Source organism: Sycon ciliatum, chromosome 2 (genome assembly GCF_964019385.1).
Source record: "Sycon ciliatum chromosome 2, ocSycCili1.1, whole genome shotgun sequence".
NCBI lineage: Eukaryota > Metazoa > Porifera > Calcarea > Leucosolenida > Sycettidae > Sycon > Sycon ciliatum.
Window position 1 is genome coordinate 17,833,174 of NC_088644.1, and position 22,635 is coordinate 17,855,808.

Here is a 22,635-nt window from a genome sequence, read left to right on the forward strand (position 1 = left end):
TGTGTACAAAACGCCTGCATTCCCATTGTGAACAGGCATACTTCTACAGGGTGTTGCAGGCAACAGCAACTTGCCATAATAAGAGCACTTCCAATGCTATGCTTCCAACGATAACTTTCCGAATGGTTCACTTGACTGAGCTAAAATTTTGGACAGCTGGGATTTCACATGATTTGCTTTAAAATTGGATGGCCCAGGGCTGCCAGACAAACCAATACTAGTATACTTTTTTTCCGTGTGTGCCTTGAATTAGCATGGCACAAAGTCGTTTGCTATTTTCGGCTTTATAAGCTGGTGGCTTGAGTATACTTTCTGGCTGTTTGAGGAGAAATAATAGAAGAGAAGCCCTGAAGCCCCGAAAAATATTTTAAAATTACTGCCCACAGTTAGCCTGTCACAGACCTTGCCTTCTGCAGCACACCAATCAACGTTAGACATCATCGCAACTACTGCCCTGTGCACAGTGTGAATTGTGCAAGATTTACAGCCCATCCCAGTTACCGGCAGGCTCTTATGTTGTCCTGTACCCTTCGTTTTACATTTTTACTAGCTCATCAACGAGTGGCAACGACTAGCTACATGCATGTACTATAAATAGGACTTACTGCAGACTTCTGCTCAGACATCTCTTCTAGCTTAGTAGTGTGCTCCGATGCTCGAGTCTGTATGGACGCTTCAAGAGATGAAGTCAGCTGCTGCAGGCTCTCCTACACATAACACAAGCAGTAAGGACAAACTTCCGTCAATGAAGTACTTCACTGCAATATAGTAGCTAAAATACTTCTTGAAGTAAGAACAAGGTTGTTCTTTCGTGAACTCTGTGAATCAAATCCTTGTATCAAGAGATGCCATCACCAAAAGCGAGAAAAGTTCTACACAAAAAGATCATAATGGGACTGGAACATGGCAGTTTGGATCCAAGAGGCGGTGCGAGACATTGACTCTGGACATACCGCAAAATTCCGTTAATAAGCCCCGGGCGTATACTTTGCAGAGCGTCAAAAACCGGGCGTATATTTGGGCATGGGCTTATTTTAGGGCATGGGCGTTATTTCGGACACAATCTGCAGAAGATCAAACTATCAGCAACCCACTAGTTTCAGTGAACACCCATTTCTCCTCACGCGCCACTACGAGCCACTACGTACAGGTAAGCGCGACATGTTTTGCTACATTTTTTGGCAGTTTGCTACATTCCAACAGAACATCGCTGTCCTCGCGCGCCGTGACAGTGTTGAGTTCTGCACTGTGCTGCGTGCAGTTGGATGGCACGCACTCGATCTACAACTGTTCTACAGTTTGTACGCGAACGCACGCGAACGCGTTGGTCATTTTGAGTCCACTTTACGCCCTGGGCTTATTTCGGGCATGGGCGCTAAAACGGACTTGAAGTGTACACCGCCTAAAACTGGGCTTATTATCGGACATGGGCGTTATTTAGGGTGGGCTTATTTACGGAATTTTACGGTATGGTGCACACCACAGAAAGGAAGGAGAACCTGAAAGTTGACCAGTGCCATGTGCACAGGAGCAGCCACCGTCACATGACATGTCCAAACAGTGATTGGCCAAAGATGTTCAACAACACAAAGCACTTACTACGGTTGTGTCCGACAAGCTCATGCCTGCCCACACATACCATGTTTGTACGAAAGTTAGTACATGACTGTATTATTCTCGGTCATTTCGCTTCCTCATGGCGGAAAATGGCTTATCAGTCACTCTGCAAAGACTTTTCACGTGAATATCATGGAAGAGCGTTCTACCGGACTTCTTTTTGCCTGTACCTTGTCTTGGGTAAGCTGTTGGATAGCAGTGGTCACTCCTTCACCAGCCTCAATCTACACGTGCAGCAACAGCATACACAGCAGCAGAACATGGGTTGATACACTGAAAACCCTGTACCTCATTAGTAGAGTCAATACCAAAAGTTATGTAAAGGTGGCAATGAACGAGTATGTGGAGAATGACAACAAGTATCTTGACAGGGTCAATGATCACAAAGATTGTCTAGATACCATGACTATCTAAATGTCATACATACTCAAACACTCATAGTTTGTAAGTCCCTTTTTACCAACCTACACTAGCATGCCCAGTACAATACTGTCTGTAAAGAATGTACTCTCCATCATGACACCGTACATGTAGCAACGCCGCAGCCGCCGGCACTGCAGTAGCAGCAGCAGCAGCAGCAGCAGTGGAGCAGGAACAGCAGCAAGAGCAGCAGCAGCAGCAGCAATGGCAGCGACAGTGGCAGCAACAGCAGTAGCATGCATAACAATGCTAGCAATGTTACCTGTTGGATAAGATTCTTCCGCTCATCATCAAGATGTTCCAAGTTCTCTTTGAGTTGATTGAGCTGGGTATTTGCATCCTGAAGTTGCTGGTCACTGTAAAACATAACAGGCAAGTGTACGCACATCCATTGTTCCATACCCGGGCAACATCCCTCCATGCTGTGTGACATGGTCCATACCGACCGGAACCCTGCCATGTTTCACTCCACAGCATACCGTTCAATTCTGACCGCGGACGAGACGACCGCCCAACAACTACAGCCAGCGCCATCAGTCCCTGTAACAACACATGTCGCTTTTTCAACCTTGGCCTGTGTCGATGCAGGCGTTGCATTTACAGTTACACCCACCGCCGTGACTCCAGCAACGCGCTAAACCACTGAGTGACCTCCTGTCCAGCACAATGGAAGTCCTTACCACATCTAACCCAGACAACATAGACTAATGGTGTGACACACTAACACTAAGCTAAAGACATCGGATCCAGTATCATTTATCTTCCACCGCCTTTCATTTTTCATTTAACAACTTTCGCCTGAGATGGTACCGGTCCGTCAAAATATCAGCATGATGATGATGGCATTAACGACTCACCGGGATTGAAGTTTTTCAGATTCTGCAGCAAGCAGTGAGGTCAGACGACGACTTTCTTCTTCACTAGCTCCTTTAGCACTTGCCTGGAGCAGGTGAACAACGCGAGCACACAACCAACTGATCAACAACTGTCAAACATCTCCTGGCTGCATGTGGTTATTCAAAAAGAGATCAAATATCATGACAAGTACAACAGTTCCTGAAGTATGTAGTTGCAACACTCGGTGTGCTCCGGATGGCAGTCGTGAGTCAGTCAGGTGCCAAGTTCGGCAGGAAGGGTGTGTTCCTCGTTGGAACAACCAACTTCATAACTCTGAGTTTTATGCTCATGATGCACTCATCAGGCAGCATCTTGCACTCATCAGGCAGCATCTTGCAATCATCAGGCAGCATCTTGCAATCATGAGGTAACATCTTGCAATCATCAGGCAACATCTTGACAACACAATCATCTTGACAATCACAAAAATATGTATGAAATCCATCATGAATACGAAAGCATGACTAGTGAATACATGCCCAGAGAGCGAAGCTCGGAGGGCATGCATTTGCTGGTCGAGTCCTGGGTACGGAAGTTTTGATTGCGTTTATGACATGCACCCAGCGGACAAAACCAATCACATTCGCGGCTTTTCTGTACTTCTGACCGATCGCATGAGAAAATCTATGGTGATAGCCAATCATGCTGAATGTTAACCGCAAGCGGCGGCTGCTCAGTGCAGTCCAAAACAGGCGAAGTGCTTGTTCTAAAAAAAAAGGTTCTGGGGTGCTAAAAACTAGGTTCTTGTTCGTACTCCACAACTTATGAACTGAGATGTTTCGACACCGGCGGGAATTGATGAAGAAAGTGTCTGCTCCTAACATCGGAGCTCGCGATTCCTGCCGACTGACTCGACACTTGACTAACTCGCGATTGCGTCTGGAGCACACGAGAAGCCCGTTGAATCTTCCAATCGGCAAACCTGCAAGAAAGCACGGCGACGGGGTTCTCGTGTGCTCCAGACACAATCGTGAGTCAGTCAAGTGTCAAGTCAGTCGGCAGGAAGCGCGAGCTCCGACGTTTGGAGCAGACACTTTCTCCACAACCGATATATAGAAATTGCAATAGTGATGTCATCAAAAGGCTATTTTAGATGGGAACACACCGTGAACATGCAGATTTCACTAGATGCAGATCAAAATCCTGTTGCATTCCGGCCATTGATGGACCTATCCAATTTTTAGGCGAATTGTCCCTTCAAGAGGTGACACTTATCGAACACAGCACCACAGGGTTGCAAACACAATGGCATTGGGAGGTGGGTACCGTCTAACCACAACAATGCAACACAATCACATACCTCAGAACGAACATGCGTGTTGGCTGTATCCACGCTCTCCTTTAACTGCCCAATGGTTAGCTTCTGTTCATCATTGGCGGTGGTCATCTGAATACAGTAAACACAAACAAGTACACATACATCATGTTTTCATTCTCTTTGGCAGTGAAAGCAGTTTTAGTTGGTGTGAGAGAAATCCTGTATCTAGGGAGGCACGGGGCCACAGCAACCGAAATAATGCGCATTTCGTCCCCGGATTTCAAAGGTCTACTTGAAGTACATGATGTGTGTGGTCCATGCAGGTAGCTCACTACCTTGACCTGCTGACCCTAAAATGCTCACCAGACCAGCGATGCCATACGTGAGCATGTGTAAATCGGCCTTGCCCCAAGGGCACCTGGAACGGGCAGCCTGGGAGCAACACCCCACATGATTTCACGTTTCAGTCGCCAGTGCTATCTCCCTCAATGCTGTAACTCCCTGGTGGGTATAATATACATGCTACACTTGTGTCAAGTAGAATCCAGACTGATGTGCACTTACAGCTGCAAAGGATACTACCGGTATGCTTCGACACCCCAGGCACCCTATTCAGTACATATACATGAGGTTATCAAACTCAGCTCGCGGCTCTGAAAGTGTACATAGCTTGGTACGTCACTAGCCACAACTGCAGTAACAGTATTGAAGATGATTTACATGACGGGGACTGTGTGCCACTGGGTAGATCATTATCAGCATTAGGTCTAGCTCAAACACACACACTACTAATGTCAACAGCCTCAAGACTTAATTACAAAAAGAAGCATACCTGCTGGAGAGACTGTTGAAGTTGCAGGTTCTTGCTTTCCTTCTCCAGTAACTGCTGCTGCAGCTGGCGACCAAGCTGCAATGCCTCGGTGAGTGATGTTTGCATACTGCATTGACAACATGTAACATAATGAACAGCAGTGGAGTTACTCAAACTAGCCACTGCACCGTCGCTCATGATAGGCTGCGTGATTACTAGTATTGAGCCATACAGCACACCCTAAACTCTGACAACAAAATCTGATCTACATGTACTTTGCAAGTAAATATCTGTGGACACCTAACTAACAATGGTCTTCACTTGTAAGGTTGACTATTCTAATCAAGATCTGACAGACCAGAGTAAAGATGACACAGCTGCAAAACAGGCCTTACTTCTGTAACTGTTCTTGCTTGGGCGCTGCTGCAAGCTCTTCTTTCAGTGAATGCACTTGTGATTCCAGTCTGCACATAAAAGAAGAACAAGCACCGTAAAGATCAAGAAGCACACATTTCAAACAGGCCATGATAATATCATAACTATTATGATGAATGCCATAATACTGAGAAGTAGAACACTTCAGGCTCTTGAACATTTTGAAAGTTTTCACTGAATGCCATAACGAGTCTTTGCAGAAGATTGGCTGAATACATGCCCTATGAGGCAGTCTGTTACCCGTATCTCACTATAAGGCCGTCTGTTACCTGCATCTCAAAAATTCGCTACTAGCCCGTCTACTTTTTTAGTACTCGAGAGCTGCGCACCAGATTACACATCAGAGAAAAGTCTTTCTACCATAGCCAGCCAGAATAAATGCATGTGCAATAAATACACAGTACAAGTAGCGTAAACTTAGCTGTGTATATAATGCATACTGCCATAGAACAATCCACTGGGAAAGCATGGTATGGCATTTGCACAGTCATTCATGCTTAAGAAGAGCAAGCACATCATGCAGTATATCGGCAATTCCTTTTAACCAACAAACACACAGTGGACTGGGAGAACAGTCAGAACACGCAGACAAAACCACCATAAAGTAAATGACAAAGAAATTACCAGACAAGGCTTCACTGTTTGTTTGCTATAACAATCATCCAAAGATGATAATTGGGCACAACAGTCAATTACAGTACGAGTATGATGGACATACCTCATGACATCTGTACTAGCCGGAGCAGCTGCCAAGCGGAACTCAAGTTGTTGGATTTGAGAATCACGACTGGAATAACAACCGTACAGGTATGTGGGGAGAGGGAGAAAGAAAGAAAGAGAGAGAGAGAGAGAGAGAGAGAGAGAGAGAGAGAGAGAGAGAGAGAGAGAGAGAGAGAGAGAGAGAGAGAGAGAGAGAGAGAGAGAGAGAGAGAGAGAGAGAGAGAGAGAGAGAGAGAGAGAGAGAGAGAGAGAGAGAGAGAGAGAGAGAGAGAGAGAGAGAGAGAGAGAGAGAGAGAGAGAGAGAGAGAGAGAGAGAGAGAGAGAGAGAGAGAGAGAGAGAGAGAGAGAGAGAGAGAGAGAGAGAGAGAGAGAGAGAGAGAGAGAGAGAGAGAGAGAGAGAGCAAGCATAGTAGAAGGAAACTGTAGTTGTGTGCAGATCTGAGAAAGCCACTTCTAACAGAGTTCTGAGAAAGGATATAGCTATGCCTCAAGCCCCTGAATGTGCCGATTCAGGAATGTCTCAATCTCGCCACTAACAAGCAACTCTGGTTAACGATCACTGACAGATGCATGACCCCCGCATGATTTGCTTATGCGGGCAATATGCGACCTGTTTACATTACTAGTATTATGCAGAAAACGTTATGAATAGTAGCGTATGGCGCTAGACACGGTCCACAACACGGTATTGTGTATCTTTGTGTGTGTGTGGTCGGGCCGACACGAACCACGTGAAAGGGCGCAGAGGGCCGGTGGCGTGCTACGCGCACAGGCGTTCACCTATGCCAGGTGACTGAGCACCAGCTCAGCTAGCTCACTAAAATGATCATGATGATGATAAGCATAGCGACGGGTCCCAAGCTAGCTCTCTCGTCAGAGAGATGTGGAGATGAGGTCCCTTGATACAGAGATTAACACAATAGTACAGCCTACCTTGCAAGTGTTTCCTCCGTGGGTCTTGCAGCAAGCAATGACTGTACCTCCTGTAGATCTTGCTGTGCTCTGGACACATATGCATGTGCATGCACACACAAACACACACACCACACACACCACACACACACGCACAAACACGTACATATACACATGTGCACACATGCTCATCCGCACGCATACATGCACACACATTCACCAGAAGTACCAAAGCCCAGGATGCACATATGCACACACGGCAATGAAGGGTAAAAAATATAAGAAAGCAAATAGAAAAAATCACAACGTAAAAAAGATGAACATGTAACACTGATAACCAGGGAGCAAACACTCCTGCCACATACTTTGAAAGCTCATGTTGACGGGGTGCTTCAGCGAGCTGTGCCTCGAGTGAGGATATTCGTTCAACTTGCCTATGGAAACCAACAGACAAATACAGAGAAAGAGAGAAAGAGAGAAAGAGAGAGAGAGAGAGAGAGAGAGAGAGAGAGAGAGAGAGAGAGAGAGAGAGAGAGAGAGAGAGAGAGAGAGAGAGAGAGAGAGAGAGAGAGAGAGAGAGAGAGAGAGAGAGAGAGAGAGAGAGAGAGAGAGAGAGAGAGAGAGAGAGAGAGAGAGAGAGAGAGAGAGAGAGAGAGAGAGAGAGAGAGAGAGAGAGAGAGAGAGAGAGAGAGAGAGAGACAGAGACAGAGGGAGAGAGAGAAAGAGAGAGAGAGAACAGTGTCAGCACATAGCACAATAATGCCCCACTACTTCCTCCGCGTCATTAAAATTGTCGCTTCGCACATCGCAATATTTGTGACTTGGCTCACTTTAGTCAGACTGTCGGAATCGCTGTTTTCTGTGTTCGAACACTGGTGCGACCCTTCCTGTGCAATGTCTACTTGTTACTGAAGCCGTGGTGGTCTCGGACTTTGTCGGAGCTCTCTTCCGCACCAAGCAAATTCATCGCGCTCCGCACTATTCCACCCCAGAGCGCATTTCGTTTTCTGGAGTTCGTGCCGTCCCACATCGTTCGAGTGGGCATTTATCAAGACCGCAAGCTCGGGTATAAGAATCCTGGTATCTCTCCTGAATACGAAATGCTGAAGCTGACGATGGCAAGAACAAAGTGGTCTCAAATTCCTAAAATGCGCTACTTGCGGCGCATGTTGCTGCGAAGGTAGCAGGTCTGAAAGCACCGACAAAATCAGCGAAGCGCTTGCCAAGGAAAGAAGGTGCGGAACTGCTTACCCTGTCCCGCTGGAAGGTCGTTACAGTGTACTTGAAAATGCTAGTTTGCGTTCATCGCCTGCCACCTGGAGGCATGGATCGCTTGAAAGCGAAGTTTCTTGACCTTAATTATTTGAACGCGCGTCTTCTTCAGCGTATTGTTGAGTGCTGAAGGGTCTGCCTCAAACTCTGATGAAGACGTCGACCTTAGCTGCAAGTGCAGCGAAGCGGGAGGCCACAAACTAAAGCTTGGTCTGTCGACAATGCTCTGCCTCAATTTCTAGCTGATTTCTTTGCCCTTCGAGTGGACAAAATAAATTCGAAAAATCGCTCTGGGAAGCGACAATTTTAATGACGCGGAGGAAGTAGGTGTGCCACTGCCAGCAAACCTGCAAGTCAAACGGCTTGTAAGCAGAGTATTAGTAACAAGACGTTGCACAAGTGATCATGAATACAGTGTGCAGTAAATCAGTGTGCTACATGTACCTGAGCAGAATCTGCACTGCATATTACACGCTGGAATTCAGAGTTAACCAACAGTAGTTTCCCCAACCAACAGTTAGTGGATTGGGTGGCGGTACTGACTACTTCACAGCATTGAACGAAATAATTCTGAACATGATCATGCTGCTTCAGGCCTGCCTTTCTAACGTAATCGGCAGATCAAGAACTTATCACATACATTAGTCGCGAATGTGTTTTTCAGGAATGCGGAATGATAGCTACAGTGATGGAGTGTGACTCCAGACTGAGGAAGCAAATGAACTGAGCACCTTGCCACATAAGTCCTAGATCCCTTTCAATAGCACAGATAATTCTACAAGACATAGCGTCGTGCACACACATACTAACCTGTCAAACTCTGTTTGACTCGGAGCTTTGGAAAGATCGGCTTCCAGTTGAGCACAGCGTTGTTCATATCTACAGCAAGTAGTACAGCAGATCACGAGTATAGTACAGCAGATCATGAGTATCATCACAACAATGACATTTAAATGTACTCCAGTAATACACAGGTAGTTGGCTTGCTCAACACTGGAGCTTGCACTACTCCTCCGCTGGAATCTTGACTTGATGGACAGGCCACACTACCGTAACCTTCCCAATCCCAACTCAAGTAATTGGACAGGTCACACCAACTTCTCTCACTCTAAGAATCGTTTGAAAAATTCAAATGAGTGAATACTAGTACTCGAAGTATCCACTTGAGGTTTGCATTCATTGTTATGCTTCTGCCCGTTGCTAGGCTATATACCAGAGCGTCAGATCTACAGCCGAAAACACCCCAGCAATCACACTATAAAACTATTTTACATACGGAGGTCAAGTCACAGTCAAACCATTACGGTACATGAACTAAGAGCCATGGGACATCTTCCATATACATATACGCATTATAATTATAATACTTCTTGCGGATCTATCGCATCATACACATCACAGTCTGCTTTCCATCCATGCTTTCATCAAGTCAAACCTTGCTCTCCCTGCAAGTACATGTATTACTGCACAAAACTGGCTCTGCCGGAGAGGCACACTCAGTCCAAATACCATGCATTGTGCCGTGCCCTGTGTCACCAATATGCACGTGATATTTCCAGGCTATGTATTTCCAGCATGTTCCGTCATTCCTTTTTGCACAGGGTATGTCCTGACCACATCTAGAAGACTTCCCTTAAAGAGTACATACTTTTCTATCTGACTACGTCCAGGAGTAACAGCAAGCTGTAGCTCGAGCTTCTTGACTTCTTCTGTTTTCCTAAGCACAAGAGGAAGAAATGAAAATGAAAACAGGCAGAAGTACCGGGTATCTTGATTAATTCGGACACCGCCACCATACATGACTAATGGTATTCGTGGGTGCATGGTGCGCAGGGAGATGTGAATACCACACATTACAATACATGACGTCATGTAGAAGAGTATTGGTTGTCATGAAGGCAAAGTGGTGCTGTACTCACTGCTGTTCTATAAGCACTCACATACCAATGGTTCACACACACACCCAACAAGTAGTGTGAGCAGAGGACTTCTCCCACTCAAAAATGACAGTGGCAAATACTCAGGCAGCGCTTACACAAAAGTGAACATGGCAATCTTGTACAAAGTCATGCCTTATAGTGACCACAACACCATGATAATGTGGTAACGTCAATGGCCATTTTACTTAGTCAAGTACCTTGTGAATTCCTCCTGGCTAGGTGCTTTGTCCAAACCAGCTTGCAAATCATGGCAGCGAAGTTCAAGCCTACAGTGGCAACACATACATACATACAAACATTATTTTTTCAATTTCAGAAGTTTTGACGGAAACTCCACCCTGTCGAACTTCGACTAAAATAGGTCAAGACTTAAAATCTTTTTTTCAAATCATTGGATGCCTTTTGCGTACAGACTTTAACCAGTCGGTGGTACATGCGCACAGCTATACAAGCCAGGAAAGAACGCTTTGACTGCGCTACAGCCTGGCTAAGTCTTTTCAAAAAAAAAGCGGAGTGCAAATTGTACGAACGGGCTTCAGTTCTGTTGTTTTGCTATTACGGGCTTGGTACTGATGACAACATGAGTATTTTTTAGGATTCTAAGCTCGAATTCATCATTCAGCAACAACGAGATTGCATACAAAGAAATCATAAATCCGCAGCAAAGCATGCCGTACACCTACTACAGTACCTTTGAATATCCGATGCTGATGACACTTGAACAGACTCCAGTTGGGAAACTTGGCTGCAGCTCCTGTTGTTTTAAGGAATGTACAGACAACACATGCGAAATTAGAATTATTTATTTATTTATTCGAACACCCTGACTCACGCCGCTGCTTGGTGGACACGAGGTGTTTGCCACACTGGAAACATGTCAAAGTACGTTGGTATGCTTCGGCTGGGAGAGCATTACATAACGCAGTACCCTCACAGCACAAGTTTCATTAGCCTACTCAAGCTCAACTGATGAGTGGTGAATTATCCAAAACACAGTGCATTGAGCAGAGAATGGTGCTTTTTGGCAGGTTTGCCGAGTGGTTGATTCGACATTCTTCTTGTGTGCTCCAGATGGCAGCCGTGCGTCAGTTAGTCAGCAGGAAGTGCACGCTCCAATGTTAGGTACAGCCAACTTCTTCTACTATCAGTACCGCCACAGTTGCAACATATCAGCTCAGATGAAGAGCCAAGGAATGTCATTGCGAAAAGGATCTATGGTTCACCCAGAATGAGGAGCTATCCACCAATTTGTTAACCAAGATACTGCGAATTCAGAAGGTGTGAAAAATGGCACTATACTGACAGTACATTCAATGACCTGACATTTAGCTCCACCACGCCCATACTAAGTTGGAAGGCTGTTAGGTAGCGCATTCAAAGCAAGATGGAGCTAAATAATGTGTTAGCCGGTTGTTAAAGTGAATAAAGATTGTCACTACACATACACCGGAGGCGAAAGGCTGTGTAGCTGTATTAAACTTCAAGTTTCACGCATTTCAGCGATCATCAGACAGCGGCATTTGGCATTCACTACTGAATTCTCTACAAGTGGGACAAGATATTTGGTGCTAGTTGGGAAGTTAATAAGATTGTCACTATTATGCCCAAGTGTCGCACATTCTGACTGTGCAGTATCGCAGTCAACAAACTGGTGGACAGTTCTGTGTAACTAGTAAACCACAACTCACAGTTTGCATTTTGGAATGGTTTCAGTGCCAAGTCCGTCACTGAGTCCAACCCCTCTGCTTTAGGGAGGATGATCACTAGTGGTGAAACGAATATACCGAATATTCGAATGTTCGTTCGGTTTGTCACATTCGAACGAATATTTCTCATGGCGAATATTCGCTAACTGGGTATGCAGAGTTTACCCGGCGACTTCAAACTTCGTAACTTCGCGAATACTTGACCGAACCGCTTCATCGAAAGTTCCATCGGTATTAGAAAACTCTCAGCTGTCGTCTCGAAGCAACCCAGACGCAATCCGTGGTCCTGGAATGGAGTTATGGCGGTCGAACGAAAAATCACGTCTTGAGCTGTTTTTTGAGCGTGTAAAATGCACTTCAGCTGGGGATTTTGTGAAAATTGACCTAGAAATGGTGGAGAAATATGTGCCTTTGTTTGTCATGCCCAATAATAGTGACAATATCCAATAAAATGACTGAGAGGAGGGCGTGTGATGTCATCCGTGTTAACGAAAGAAATGGTGGAGAAATATGTGCCTTCGTTTGTCATGCCCAATAATAGTGACAATATCCAATAAAATGACTGAGAGGAGGGCGTGTGATGTCATCCGTGTTAACGAAAGAATATTCGTTCGTTCGTTCGTTCGTTAAGCCAAAGAATATTCGGCTACTGGGTTTTGATATTCGTTTCACCACTAATGATCACCCTCCTTCACATTCAGTCGCCTTTTCATTTGTGAAAGTTTGCATCGCACGCCTAGATTACGCTCATACTTGAAGTACCATTTTCCCACCATAGCAGTAGATCTACTCTCATGAGTGTGCCATACTCATTCAATGCCTAATGTGCATTTGCTAATGCTGCCACAAAGCACATGCATTCCAGGCCATGATGGTGATTTCACCAGGTAATCCCCTGGTTAATGCATGATCCGCCTTAAGAGTCTATAATTACAAACGTGCTCGCTTTCCCTCTTCTGCCCTAGGAAACCAAAAAGATCATTCGCCACTTTTTCCAAAAAAAAGGCACCGCAGACTGATGATATCTTCAAGCCACTCAATCGATATGCATGCTGTCTGCGCTCCGTAGGCCCTTGTCCAGGATATTGTTAGTACAATACACATATTTAGATGGTCGAAAGCAATCACAGCTCCTCGTGTCTTCTGGATGGCAGTCGTGACTCAGCAAAGTGTCAAGTTCAGTCGGCTGGAAAAGCGTGAGCTCGAATGTTGCGAGCCACCCACTTCATTACTAACAACAATAGTAATAATTATTATTTTTACCTCTCTAAGTCAGCTTGTGTGGCTGTTAGTTGTCGTTGAAGAGAGTTGAGCTGAAGCTGATGCTTGCTCTCTGCATCTTCTAATTTCTTCCACGCATCAGATAGGTTGGTTTGAAGTGCCTCTTCACTTGTTGTACTTGCAGCCCTGGGACAGGGAGAGAGAGAGAGAGAGAGAGAGAGAGAGAGAGAGAGAGAGAGAGAGAGAGAGAGAGAGAGAGAGAGAGAGAGAGAGAGAGAGAGAGAGAGAGAGAGAGAGAGAGAGAGAGAGAGAGAGAGAGAGAGAGAGAGCAATGATCTATTGTCTTCTTCCAAGTAACCAAAATATAGCTAACAACCACATCACCTGCTCAAACCGGTTTGCATGCTTGCTGAGGAGGTCAGTGGCACAAGACTATGCACCAGATTGTGATCTCTCATGGCTGGTGGAAAGTCAGAAGCGGAGTTGACAGTTTTTCTCAGGGGCTCGAGCGGTTCTGAGCGGGAAATAAGTAATCCAGAGAACCTGGTCATCCTAGACAAACAAATGCATCGCTGTCTAGACTGCAGCACCAGTAGCTAGTGGAAGACAATTTAAAAAACTCCTTTGACTAAAAAAGGACGATCTGCCAAAGTCCAGAACCTCCTGTTTGATAAGATGTTCCTCAACAATACAATGGAGAGAGTGAAATATGGCACTACCCTAGTCTCTTATTTTCAGCACCGCCCCATCGCTAGTCTCAGGTTCCGAGAACTCAGCAGATTCACTGTCCAACCACCTTATCAGCACGTGGCTGCTAAACGTCCCAAGGCTGTCAGTCAATGTAGTATGACCAACTGTGGACTATGGTATCAGTATGACCTAGCATGTTTTCTCTTGCTCAGCTCTCTATAACTACCAATGCCGTACACCATAGTATAGCTAGAATTTTAAAGTGTAGGATGCCATTGTGATAGTGGTCTTTATTTTAGCTTTACTTACAGTGATGGCGAAGCTGAAGAAACCTTCTCAGCAGAGAGTTGCTTGCGATCAGCCTTGAGGAATACATGCAAACACACAATGAATGCCCACATTGGCCTGGGTTAGCACAATAGTCCAGCGGTAGCTTCGCAGAGAAAGCAAAGAATTTGTAGCTGCCCCTTTGAAACAGTGTGTGTTTTGTGGCAAGAGTGCACTAGTCATGGTGTGATCTGCTGTAGCTGAACAGAACAAAACAGAACTCTGATACAATAACAAAACAGAACTCTGATACAACAAAACAGAACTCTGATACAACAACAAAACAGAACTCTGATACAGGTAGACTCCCTTTAATTCGAACCTCAAATTGCCAGGCCCTAACTTCGAATTATCCAGAACTTCTAATTATCCAAATGCAGCCATATGCACTGATATGTATGTCAAAATGCTTGAAATCGCATGCTGAATATTTTTTTGCACATTTTTATTTGCATCAACGAAACATAGGTACGGGTCATGTACAACGGATCATCAAAACACTGGATCGACACAAAATCATTTTGACATTATCTTCATCTTCTAGTGAAGAAGTTGTCAGTCACTGCAGCTTTCCTGAAACAATTTCAACGGAAAAGAACTGCGCTGCCTAATCCGCGTCATGAAAGGCCGTTGGACAGCAGCACGTCGTTCTGAAGAACGGAAGTGGAGCAAAGGCATAGACAATATTTACGACAATAGTGTTGTGCGCCAGCATCTCCGCGCACGAGCTGGCGCGGTAAGAAAGGCCATTGAGATCCGCGAAGAGAGTCAGCCACCTGGAAGAAGTCGTCTTCAATCAAACCTTTGCAATTTGCCTTGCACGGGCTTCAATCAAATTTCGAGAGAAGGTGGGTTTCTTGAACGCTATAGTCGATCCTGCAGCGGACCATCGATCGATTTTTGAGCTACTCTTGGCTAGAGAAGGAGAAAAGAATGAACTTCGAATTACAAGGATAGCAACTCAATCTCACTTCGAAATAAGCGTTCAAAGGACATCGCCAATGTACTGTAAACAGCTCTTCTGTACGAAGACTGGGTTCGAATTATCCAACCGGCGCACTTTTCGTACTTCGAATTATGCATTCGATTTTGACTTGAAGTGACTTGCAGAAGATCGGTACGACGAAAAAGTTCGAATTACACGGAATGTTCGAATTATACCGTATTCGAATTAGAGGGAGTCTACCTGTACAACAAAACAGAACTCTGATACAACAACACAACACAACTCTGATACAACAACACAACACAACTCTGATACAACAACACAACACAACTCTGATACAACAACACAACACAACTCTGATACAACAACACAACACAACTCTGATACAACAACACAACACAACTCTGATACGCAACAGATGACAACATGTACCGGTACGTGCAGTAAGCCAGTGTTACTAATCAAGCAATACACGATATTAGATGCCTGTTTGTTATCTGGACTTACTTCCATTTTCTCCACTTGGTCTTGCAGTGTCTTGTTTCTTGCTAGAACAAAGTCAACTTGCTGGCGAAGATTGGCTGTCTCCACAGCCTATGAAAAAAAAGGGAAGTACAAGTATAAGGAGAACAATGCTAAAAGCTTGACCAAGACAATCTGATGGAAAAAAAACAACAATCCGCTTCCGAAACACCATCCAGCAAGATGATCTACCACAATCGGTGCATTAGTGACTTGGGGAGGTAACCAAGCAAGTCCTCTATCTAGCTTGCTAGACTGCCAAAGCAGTGAGAGATTGCCACCTTAGAGAGCATGGGTGGCACTAGGTATAAAGTGAGACTTGCTTATCAGACCATATCACCAATGTACCAACTACAGACTTGCTTATCAGACCATATCACCAATGTACCAACTACAGACTTGCTTATCAGACCATATCACCAATGTACCAACTACAGACTTGCTTATCAGACCATATCACCAATATACCAACTACAGACTTGCTTATCAGACCATATCATCAATACAGACTTGCTTATCAGACCATATCACCAATGTACCAACTACAGACTTGCTTATCAGACCATTATCACCAATGTACCAACTACAGACTTGCTTATCAGACCATATCATCAATACACACTTGCTTATCAGACCATATCACCAATGTACCAACTATGAATAACGGTGTGAAAGACCACATCGGTTCAAATGGCTTCTATGCTACGTGTGCGAATTTGCCTTCCTCTAACAAAATTTCTACTTCTATTCAAACGTCACAATGCATAGTCCACAAATTAGCCGCCATCATAACTTTCATTGTATCCAGCATTCCAAATAAACTATTCGATGTGGTTCAGTGTTCACTGCCAAGCACTCTCACCATCTGGGCAGCTCTTGATGCAATCTTGTTGGGATCCGAGTCAGAATCTTCAATCAACAGCAAGGCTTCCTTCAAGCGAACAACTTCTGCCGTAGCTGAGCAAAGAGATGGGAAAGATAGGATTATAATCACAATATCAAGAGAAGTAGAAAAATAACGCAGGAACAGAAACACAAGGAAACAGCCAGCATCACTGTGTGCTAGAGCAATTCATGATACAAGTACAGGTACAGGTACAAGTACAGGTCTTCCGAGATAGGCTTTTTGTCTATTGATCACCAATGTGGTTACTATTTTAGAAGACGGTGCATCCCTACAGGAATGTGTATGCGTCTGTGCTAAAAGCCTAAATCAGTGACAAAATACTACATGTTTTACCATGCTGTCGAGATTCTTCGGCGCTTTCAAACATTTGCCTCAAGGCGCGTAGCTCCTACACAAGTACACAGAGTAAAAGACACTCACAGCTCAAACGCAGAAAGAGAAGCACAAGACACGAATGAAAACGCATCCACTACTCACTCTACCCAACACTAGCACAATACAACACCTGATGTGGGCGAACCAACTTACGGAGGCTATGGCAAGCAAAGGATCACAACTTGCCAGCACACTGACATTATGCACCGATAGCCCATGAACTATTTACCACATCAAACTAATGCCGACTAAAGGTAAATGGTTGCACATATGTTACCTCTTGATTCATCTCTAAACGCCTTGCTAGAGATGACTTCTCGTCCGCCTGTTGTCTCAGTGACGCACATAACAACTGCTCCTCCTGAAACAAAAAATGAAGGTAATGGAGAAAGCAGTGGTGTTGCCTCCGTCAAGCACATGATGCCATTCCAATGACAGGCATCTAAAAAAAATTTCGCAAGTCGCGTCAGACTCGGCTAGAGGCCGAGTTTTCCGCATCCGTAGGAACGCCGCCACCCTTCAAGGATCAAGGCGCAGCTGCAGCTCCTAAAGCGGTGGGAGGTGAGTGAGCAGGCATCTAGAGTCGTGCTAAATGAAATACGGTATCATGAATAAGTCAGCGCCTGCAGCCGGACACAGCTCACTCACAGCCTGCTCTGGGGATGCACAGCGAGAGGCACAATACGATCTGTTAAGCAATAGACATAAACATCACTGAGAGCACGATAGAGGTACTGCTTTCTTGTACATTTCCATGCCAAAACCTGGGGGACTTTGGCTTTGGGCTTTCGAATCATGATATAGCTCCCATTTTTTAAATCACTAATTCAAACACTAGTAGAAGCATATCGCACAAACCTGACATCAACATCATCCTCTGGAAAGAGTTAACATGTACATGTATACCATACCTTCAGTGCCGACTGCAGTAGAGAAAAGCTAGACTTCAGCTGATCTTGCGTTGCTCCATTTCTGCATGGGGGGGGGGGGGGGGGGGGAGACACATGATAATAGAAAACAATAAGACAGGTCAACCTTGACCACTTTACTTCCCAGCTATACTCTGCACAGGTGGTCTTGAAGGAGTATGATTTACCCGCCAGTGATGATCAATACTCAATAGATGACAGCAAATGACCTTTGCAAGGTAACTCTCATTGTGGCGAGTAAAACCCACCACTGCAACTCGACCCGGCTCGCTGTACACACAGAGCTTAAGAGTGCTACCATTTACCGGTAGATCGGACTTGGAGTACTGCACTTATTCCAGGTGGGAACTTCACTTGTGACTCCCTTATACATGTACATATAACATAGTACTACAGTACAATCCAGTAGATTCAACAGCACCAGCAACAGCACCAGCAGCAACAGCAACAACAACGACAGCAACAACAGTCGTGAGAATAAAGATTTGAAACAGAAAGCGTCCATGACTATTCCAAACTGCAACTTACATATCCTATGGTGTTCAACCGAAACAGTGACAGCATCATTGGCAATTCCCATAGCAGTGTGCCATGCAATACATACAAAGTACATACAAAGCCAACACACACACGCACACACACACACACACACACACACACACACACACACACACACACACACACACACACACACACACAGGCAAACACACAGAGACAGACAGACAGACAGACAGACAGACAGACAGACAGACAGACAGACAGACAGACAGACAGACAGACAGACAGACAGACAGACAGACCGACAGACAGACAGACAGACAGACAGATAGACAGACAAAAACAACAAAATACAGAACACTCAAAAGGTAGAAAGATGTCCAAATGCTGTGCATTAACATGTTCAGTGTGGCCCCAGCTTTCCTGCACTCTTTTCACTACAAGACGAGTACACCAGCGGAGAGAGAAGCGATTGGTAGCATAGGGCTTCTAAAATGTTACCAAATGCACATGTACACGTGCACTAGTTACGCCAAACATACACATGGATCTCTATGTGCTGGCCAACCCCTTATGGATACCTGACAGCATGGTATCCATGCCGGCTGCGCACCTGGTGGTTAACAATAGCTTGCTCTATCAGCTGAGCAGCCTATGCAATGTAATGAGTGTGTGTAGGTGAGATCCTGAGAGGTGCTAGTATACACATGCACCTGCGTGTGAAGCATAGACCGGTACTAGACATCAGAAAGGAAGAAAAAATAGGTGCATACTGCATACCAATGCAAGGACTTCCGGTGGCAATGAATCAGCAGTTGATTGGTGTTGCTCAAGCGCAGGAGGTGGAGATGCAGGAGCCTAAGGACCATGCACAGGACAGAGAGCATAACATACATGTATACAGTGTAGCGGCAAACGGAGAACAACAAAAATGAAACTGATTGGGTGACACTGCAAACGTTATGTCACACACACTGGTATGGCCAGAAACACACAACACACATCATGAAGGAAATGAAAAGTCATTCTACTTAGTTGGTCCTTACCGGCGGGGCTAAATGAGCTTCCTCAAAGTGGCCCTGGAGACCTTCTGCGGTGATGAACGACTGCAAGCAATCTGGACAAATAAATCCCTGCACAACATTCCAAACAGAAAACAGATATTGGCATAGTGCCATGAAACTCAGAGTAAGAACCTGAACGTCCTTATTACCATTGCCAACTCGTGTAAGCTATTCTTTAAAGTGAGACAGTCGAGATGAACAACAAGTTGTCTAAAGTGCTGCTCAGTGATATCCGACCATGCGAACTAATGTCACGTCGGGCGCTGTGCAGCCCTAGGCCTGTAAGCACTGGTGCAGGGCACAAACTCGATTCAAGTGACTGGATTTCATTGAGCAACACTGCACATGCACAACAGTAGCCTTTTTGTAAACCGCACTAGCACTACCCATGCTACTGCTAACGTTATGTCCATATCGCCAACAAGAAATTGTGGTTCACTACTGTAAAACCGGAAAGTCTAACGACCAAAAAGTTAACGCTTTTTGTAATTTTGGCATGATTACGTGCAGAAAGTTTAACGATGGCAACGTGGTCACCCATCTGTATGCGCATCTTTACACAGACATCTAGCAATAACGTTTTTTTTTTCAAATAACGAAAAATAATTGGTCGTTAAAACGTTCGACTTTGTGACTCGTTAGACTTTCCAGTTTAACAGTTGTTTAGTTTACTCACAGCATTGTGACTGGTACTCGCTGCAGCAACATTTTCTTCATCGATTGAAGTAGCACTGTCATCCACAGTCAACTACAGCAAAAGACACAAACAAAAACAGCCATTCATTGACAGAAAAATATTGAAGGTGGCAAAGCCAGTCAAATACACCAGCCGCCATGCCACCAGCAAGAGGTCATTTTCAGCTCTTCACCGACTTGAAACCTACCTCCGAACCACAATGGCCCATTGCTCCTACTGTATGTCCACAAGGACAAAGCAGATTTGCTCAGCTTGCAACAATGTGGTGATGATTTCGCTGCCGCCAATGAGCATCGGCTGAACATCTTAGGAAGTTGAAATGGACATCTTCATAGAGAGATCGGACATCCTAATGGTATGTAGTGCTCACTGGACTCATGTTTCACTGTCTGCCTGTCGCTTTCCCCTCTCTCTCTCTCTCTTTCTTTTCACCTATGCACTGTAAATAACTTCATCAATTGTAGCCATTTGAATGGCACATGACACTTTCTGAGTTTCATAGCATTCCAACATACAGTAAAACCTGGTTTAAGCGACCACCCCACAGTGCAAGCAAAAGCGGTCGTGAAAGCCAGGTGGTCTTTAGAACCAGGTCCCATCAAGAGTACATGAAAACAAGAGTGTGCAGCTCGGATGGGTTGCTGTCACGGCGGAATTCCGTGATTACATCATTCTAGTGATGTAGTGCGTACAAGCAGGATTCAAGCAGGTCTCTTTCTGCACAACTGCAGCTCAGTTGTACGCACTACGCCACTTCCCGCCTCAAATCTGCGCCAAATATGATGTAATCACGGAATTCCGCCGTGACAGACACCCATAGTAGAAAATGCCCCAAGCTGCACACTCTGGTTTTCATGTACTCTAGGTCCCATACATTCGTGGCATATCGGATTGTGTACATACATGTATAGGTACATGTGCATGATCGTACTTCCATGTACTCATATTGACAGGTGTGGTGCATAGAATACTCTCGCGGGGGGGGGGGGGGGGGGGGGGGGGCAAAGCACACCCCACTCAAGGGTATGTAGCGCCTCCTCCTCTGTCACTTCTGTTGACTGCACGCACTTGCTTCAGAGTGCACTTCAACCTTGTTGCAGTCAACCCTGCCAGCCAAGATGGCACTTTTGGTTAGTTTTGGTTGCTGTGTGCAGGTCCAATATGGCACTTGGTACACTAAAAGTCGGTCGCGCAAGGCAGGTGGTCGCTGTATCCGGTGCAGTTTCTGTGTAGAACTGTCCGTGCATGGAAAAACGGCCGTTCAAAGCAGGTGGTCGCTAAAACCAGAGGTCGCTAAAACCAGAGGTCGCTAAAACCAGAGGTCGCTTACACCAGGTTTTACTGTACATGTACTTTCTTGATGTCGCCACGTTGTGAAGGACATCCGCAACCTGTCATGTCATGTCAGCGCACTTCAAGAATTCAATTCAGCGCAGATCGTGAATAGCAACTGAATAGAGCGGTTGCCAGTTGATAAACCCCTTTTCTGTCAATAATAATAAAAAATATTACAAATAATGACGACCAGCCAAAGTCCAGGATTGTAGATTGCCATTGTGAACAAAATAAAAGTGAAGAGCAAAACAAACACACAAAAATTAAAAGGAATATCCAACTAAAATGAGCTTCTTCAATGTAGTACATGTACATGCTTTATTCCCTGTAAGAGACCATGAAGAGAAGGAAACGAAAACGTTCGGTTCTCAAATTCCCTAGTGTTCATTTGGACTGGTGTGCAGATGCATGTACTGCATTGAAGAATTGGAGATGCTTCCAATCAAATTATTCGTTCTAAAATGAGCTTACCTGTGATTCTTTCCGCCGTCTATTGAATCGATTAAACATTGTTCTGCTATGCTGGAACCTTTACAAGTAAAGTCGTAGTTGCAGCAGCGTTACATGTATTCCACTGATGACATTTTCTGCTGCATGTTTACCTCAGAAGGCTATTTACAATCGGGCGCAAGGACGACACGCAGCGCAGCTGAACAAACTATCCTCCTCTGTCGGAGCCACTTAGATAATTACTCGAACGCTGATCAAGTCATGTGAAGCAAGATTGCCAAGAAGCTCCATACCAGGACCATGCATGCTTCACCTGTTCGAACTGGGCTTTAGTTTTATTTTGAATCATGTGGAGAAGAAAAAATCAGCGCTTCACCCCGCGTTGTCCAGGGAACAATCCCTCACGCGTGCACGATCGATGCGATCACGATCGACGTACGAGTCGTGCTTCTATTTTTTTTTTTTTTTTACATGTCAGGGAGTCGGTATTTGACGACTCCCTGGTGCCGCGCCCGTGGTGTTCAAGCAACTGACTGTATCCATGGTAAATGCCTGGGCTGAGTCTCTGACTGACAACTGACAGACATAACCGTTGCTTGATGTGTAGCACTTGCACTTGCAGTAGCAGCTAGCTCTAGTCTAGCAGCACTGGCAAGCATGCAGCAAGGACGAGACTCGTCACTCAG

The 22,635-nt window shown here is 45.1% G+C and overlaps 2 protein-coding genes across 2 annotated transcripts in view; both read right to left on the reverse strand.

Moving 5' to 3' along the window:
- LOC135809018 (early endosome antigen 1-like) overlaps positions 1 to 17,943 on the reverse strand; it is a 44,325-nt gene extending 26,382 nt beyond the window's left edge. The window contains exons 1-21 of the mRNA XM_065322276.1: positions 17,888 to 17,943; positions 17,254 to 17,337; positions 16,935 to 16,989; positions 16,557 to 16,651; positions 15,680 to 15,766; positions 14,209 to 14,261; positions 13,252 to 13,395; positions 10,974 to 11,036; positions 10,480 to 10,548; positions 9,991 to 10,059; positions 9,153 to 9,221; positions 7,436 to 7,504; positions 7,092 to 7,160; positions 6,157 to 6,225; positions 5,399 to 5,467; positions 5,025 to 5,130; positions 4,235 to 4,321; positions 2,895 to 2,977; positions 2,300 to 2,393; positions 1,788 to 1,841; positions 606 to 707 (exon numbers count right to left, since the gene is read on the reverse strand). Coding sequence (XP_065178348.1) covers positions 606 to 707; positions 1,788 to 1,841; positions 2,300 to 2,393; positions 2,895 to 2,977; positions 4,235 to 4,321; positions 5,025 to 5,130; positions 5,399 to 5,467; positions 6,157 to 6,225; positions 7,092 to 7,160; positions 7,436 to 7,504; positions 9,153 to 9,221; positions 9,991 to 10,059; positions 10,480 to 10,548; positions 10,974 to 11,036; positions 13,252 to 13,395; positions 14,209 to 14,261; positions 15,680 to 15,766; positions 16,557 to 16,651; positions 16,935 to 16,989; positions 17,254 to 17,265 — 1,518 coding nt within the window. The 5' untranslated portion in view covers positions 17,266 to 17,337; positions 17,888 to 17,943. The remainder of the gene's footprint in view (positions 1 to 605; positions 708 to 1,787; positions 1,842 to 2,299; positions 2,394 to 2,894; positions 2,978 to 4,234; positions 4,322 to 5,024; positions 5,131 to 5,398; positions 5,468 to 6,156; positions 6,226 to 7,091; positions 7,161 to 7,435; positions 7,505 to 9,152; positions 9,222 to 9,990; positions 10,060 to 10,479; positions 10,549 to 10,973; positions 11,037 to 13,251; positions 13,396 to 14,208; positions 14,262 to 15,679; positions 15,767 to 16,556; positions 16,652 to 16,934; positions 16,990 to 17,253; positions 17,338 to 17,887) is intronic.
- Positions 17,944 to 19,101: 1,158 nt separating this feature from the next.
- Positions 19,102 to 22,273, reverse strand: LOC135810766 (uncharacterized). The gene is made up of 4 exons (XM_065324225.1): positions 21,971 to 22,273; positions 20,144 to 20,215; positions 19,450 to 19,536; positions 19,102 to 19,261 (listed from the first exon to the last, which is right to left on the reverse strand). Exons 1-4 carry the CDS (start codon positions 22,007 to 22,009, stop codon positions 19,148 to 19,150), a joined length of 312 nt encoding a protein of 103 aa, XP_065180297.1. The 5' UTR covers positions 22,010 to 22,273; the 3' UTR covers positions 19,102 to 19,147.
- Positions 22,274 to 22,635: the final 362 nt, after the last annotated feature.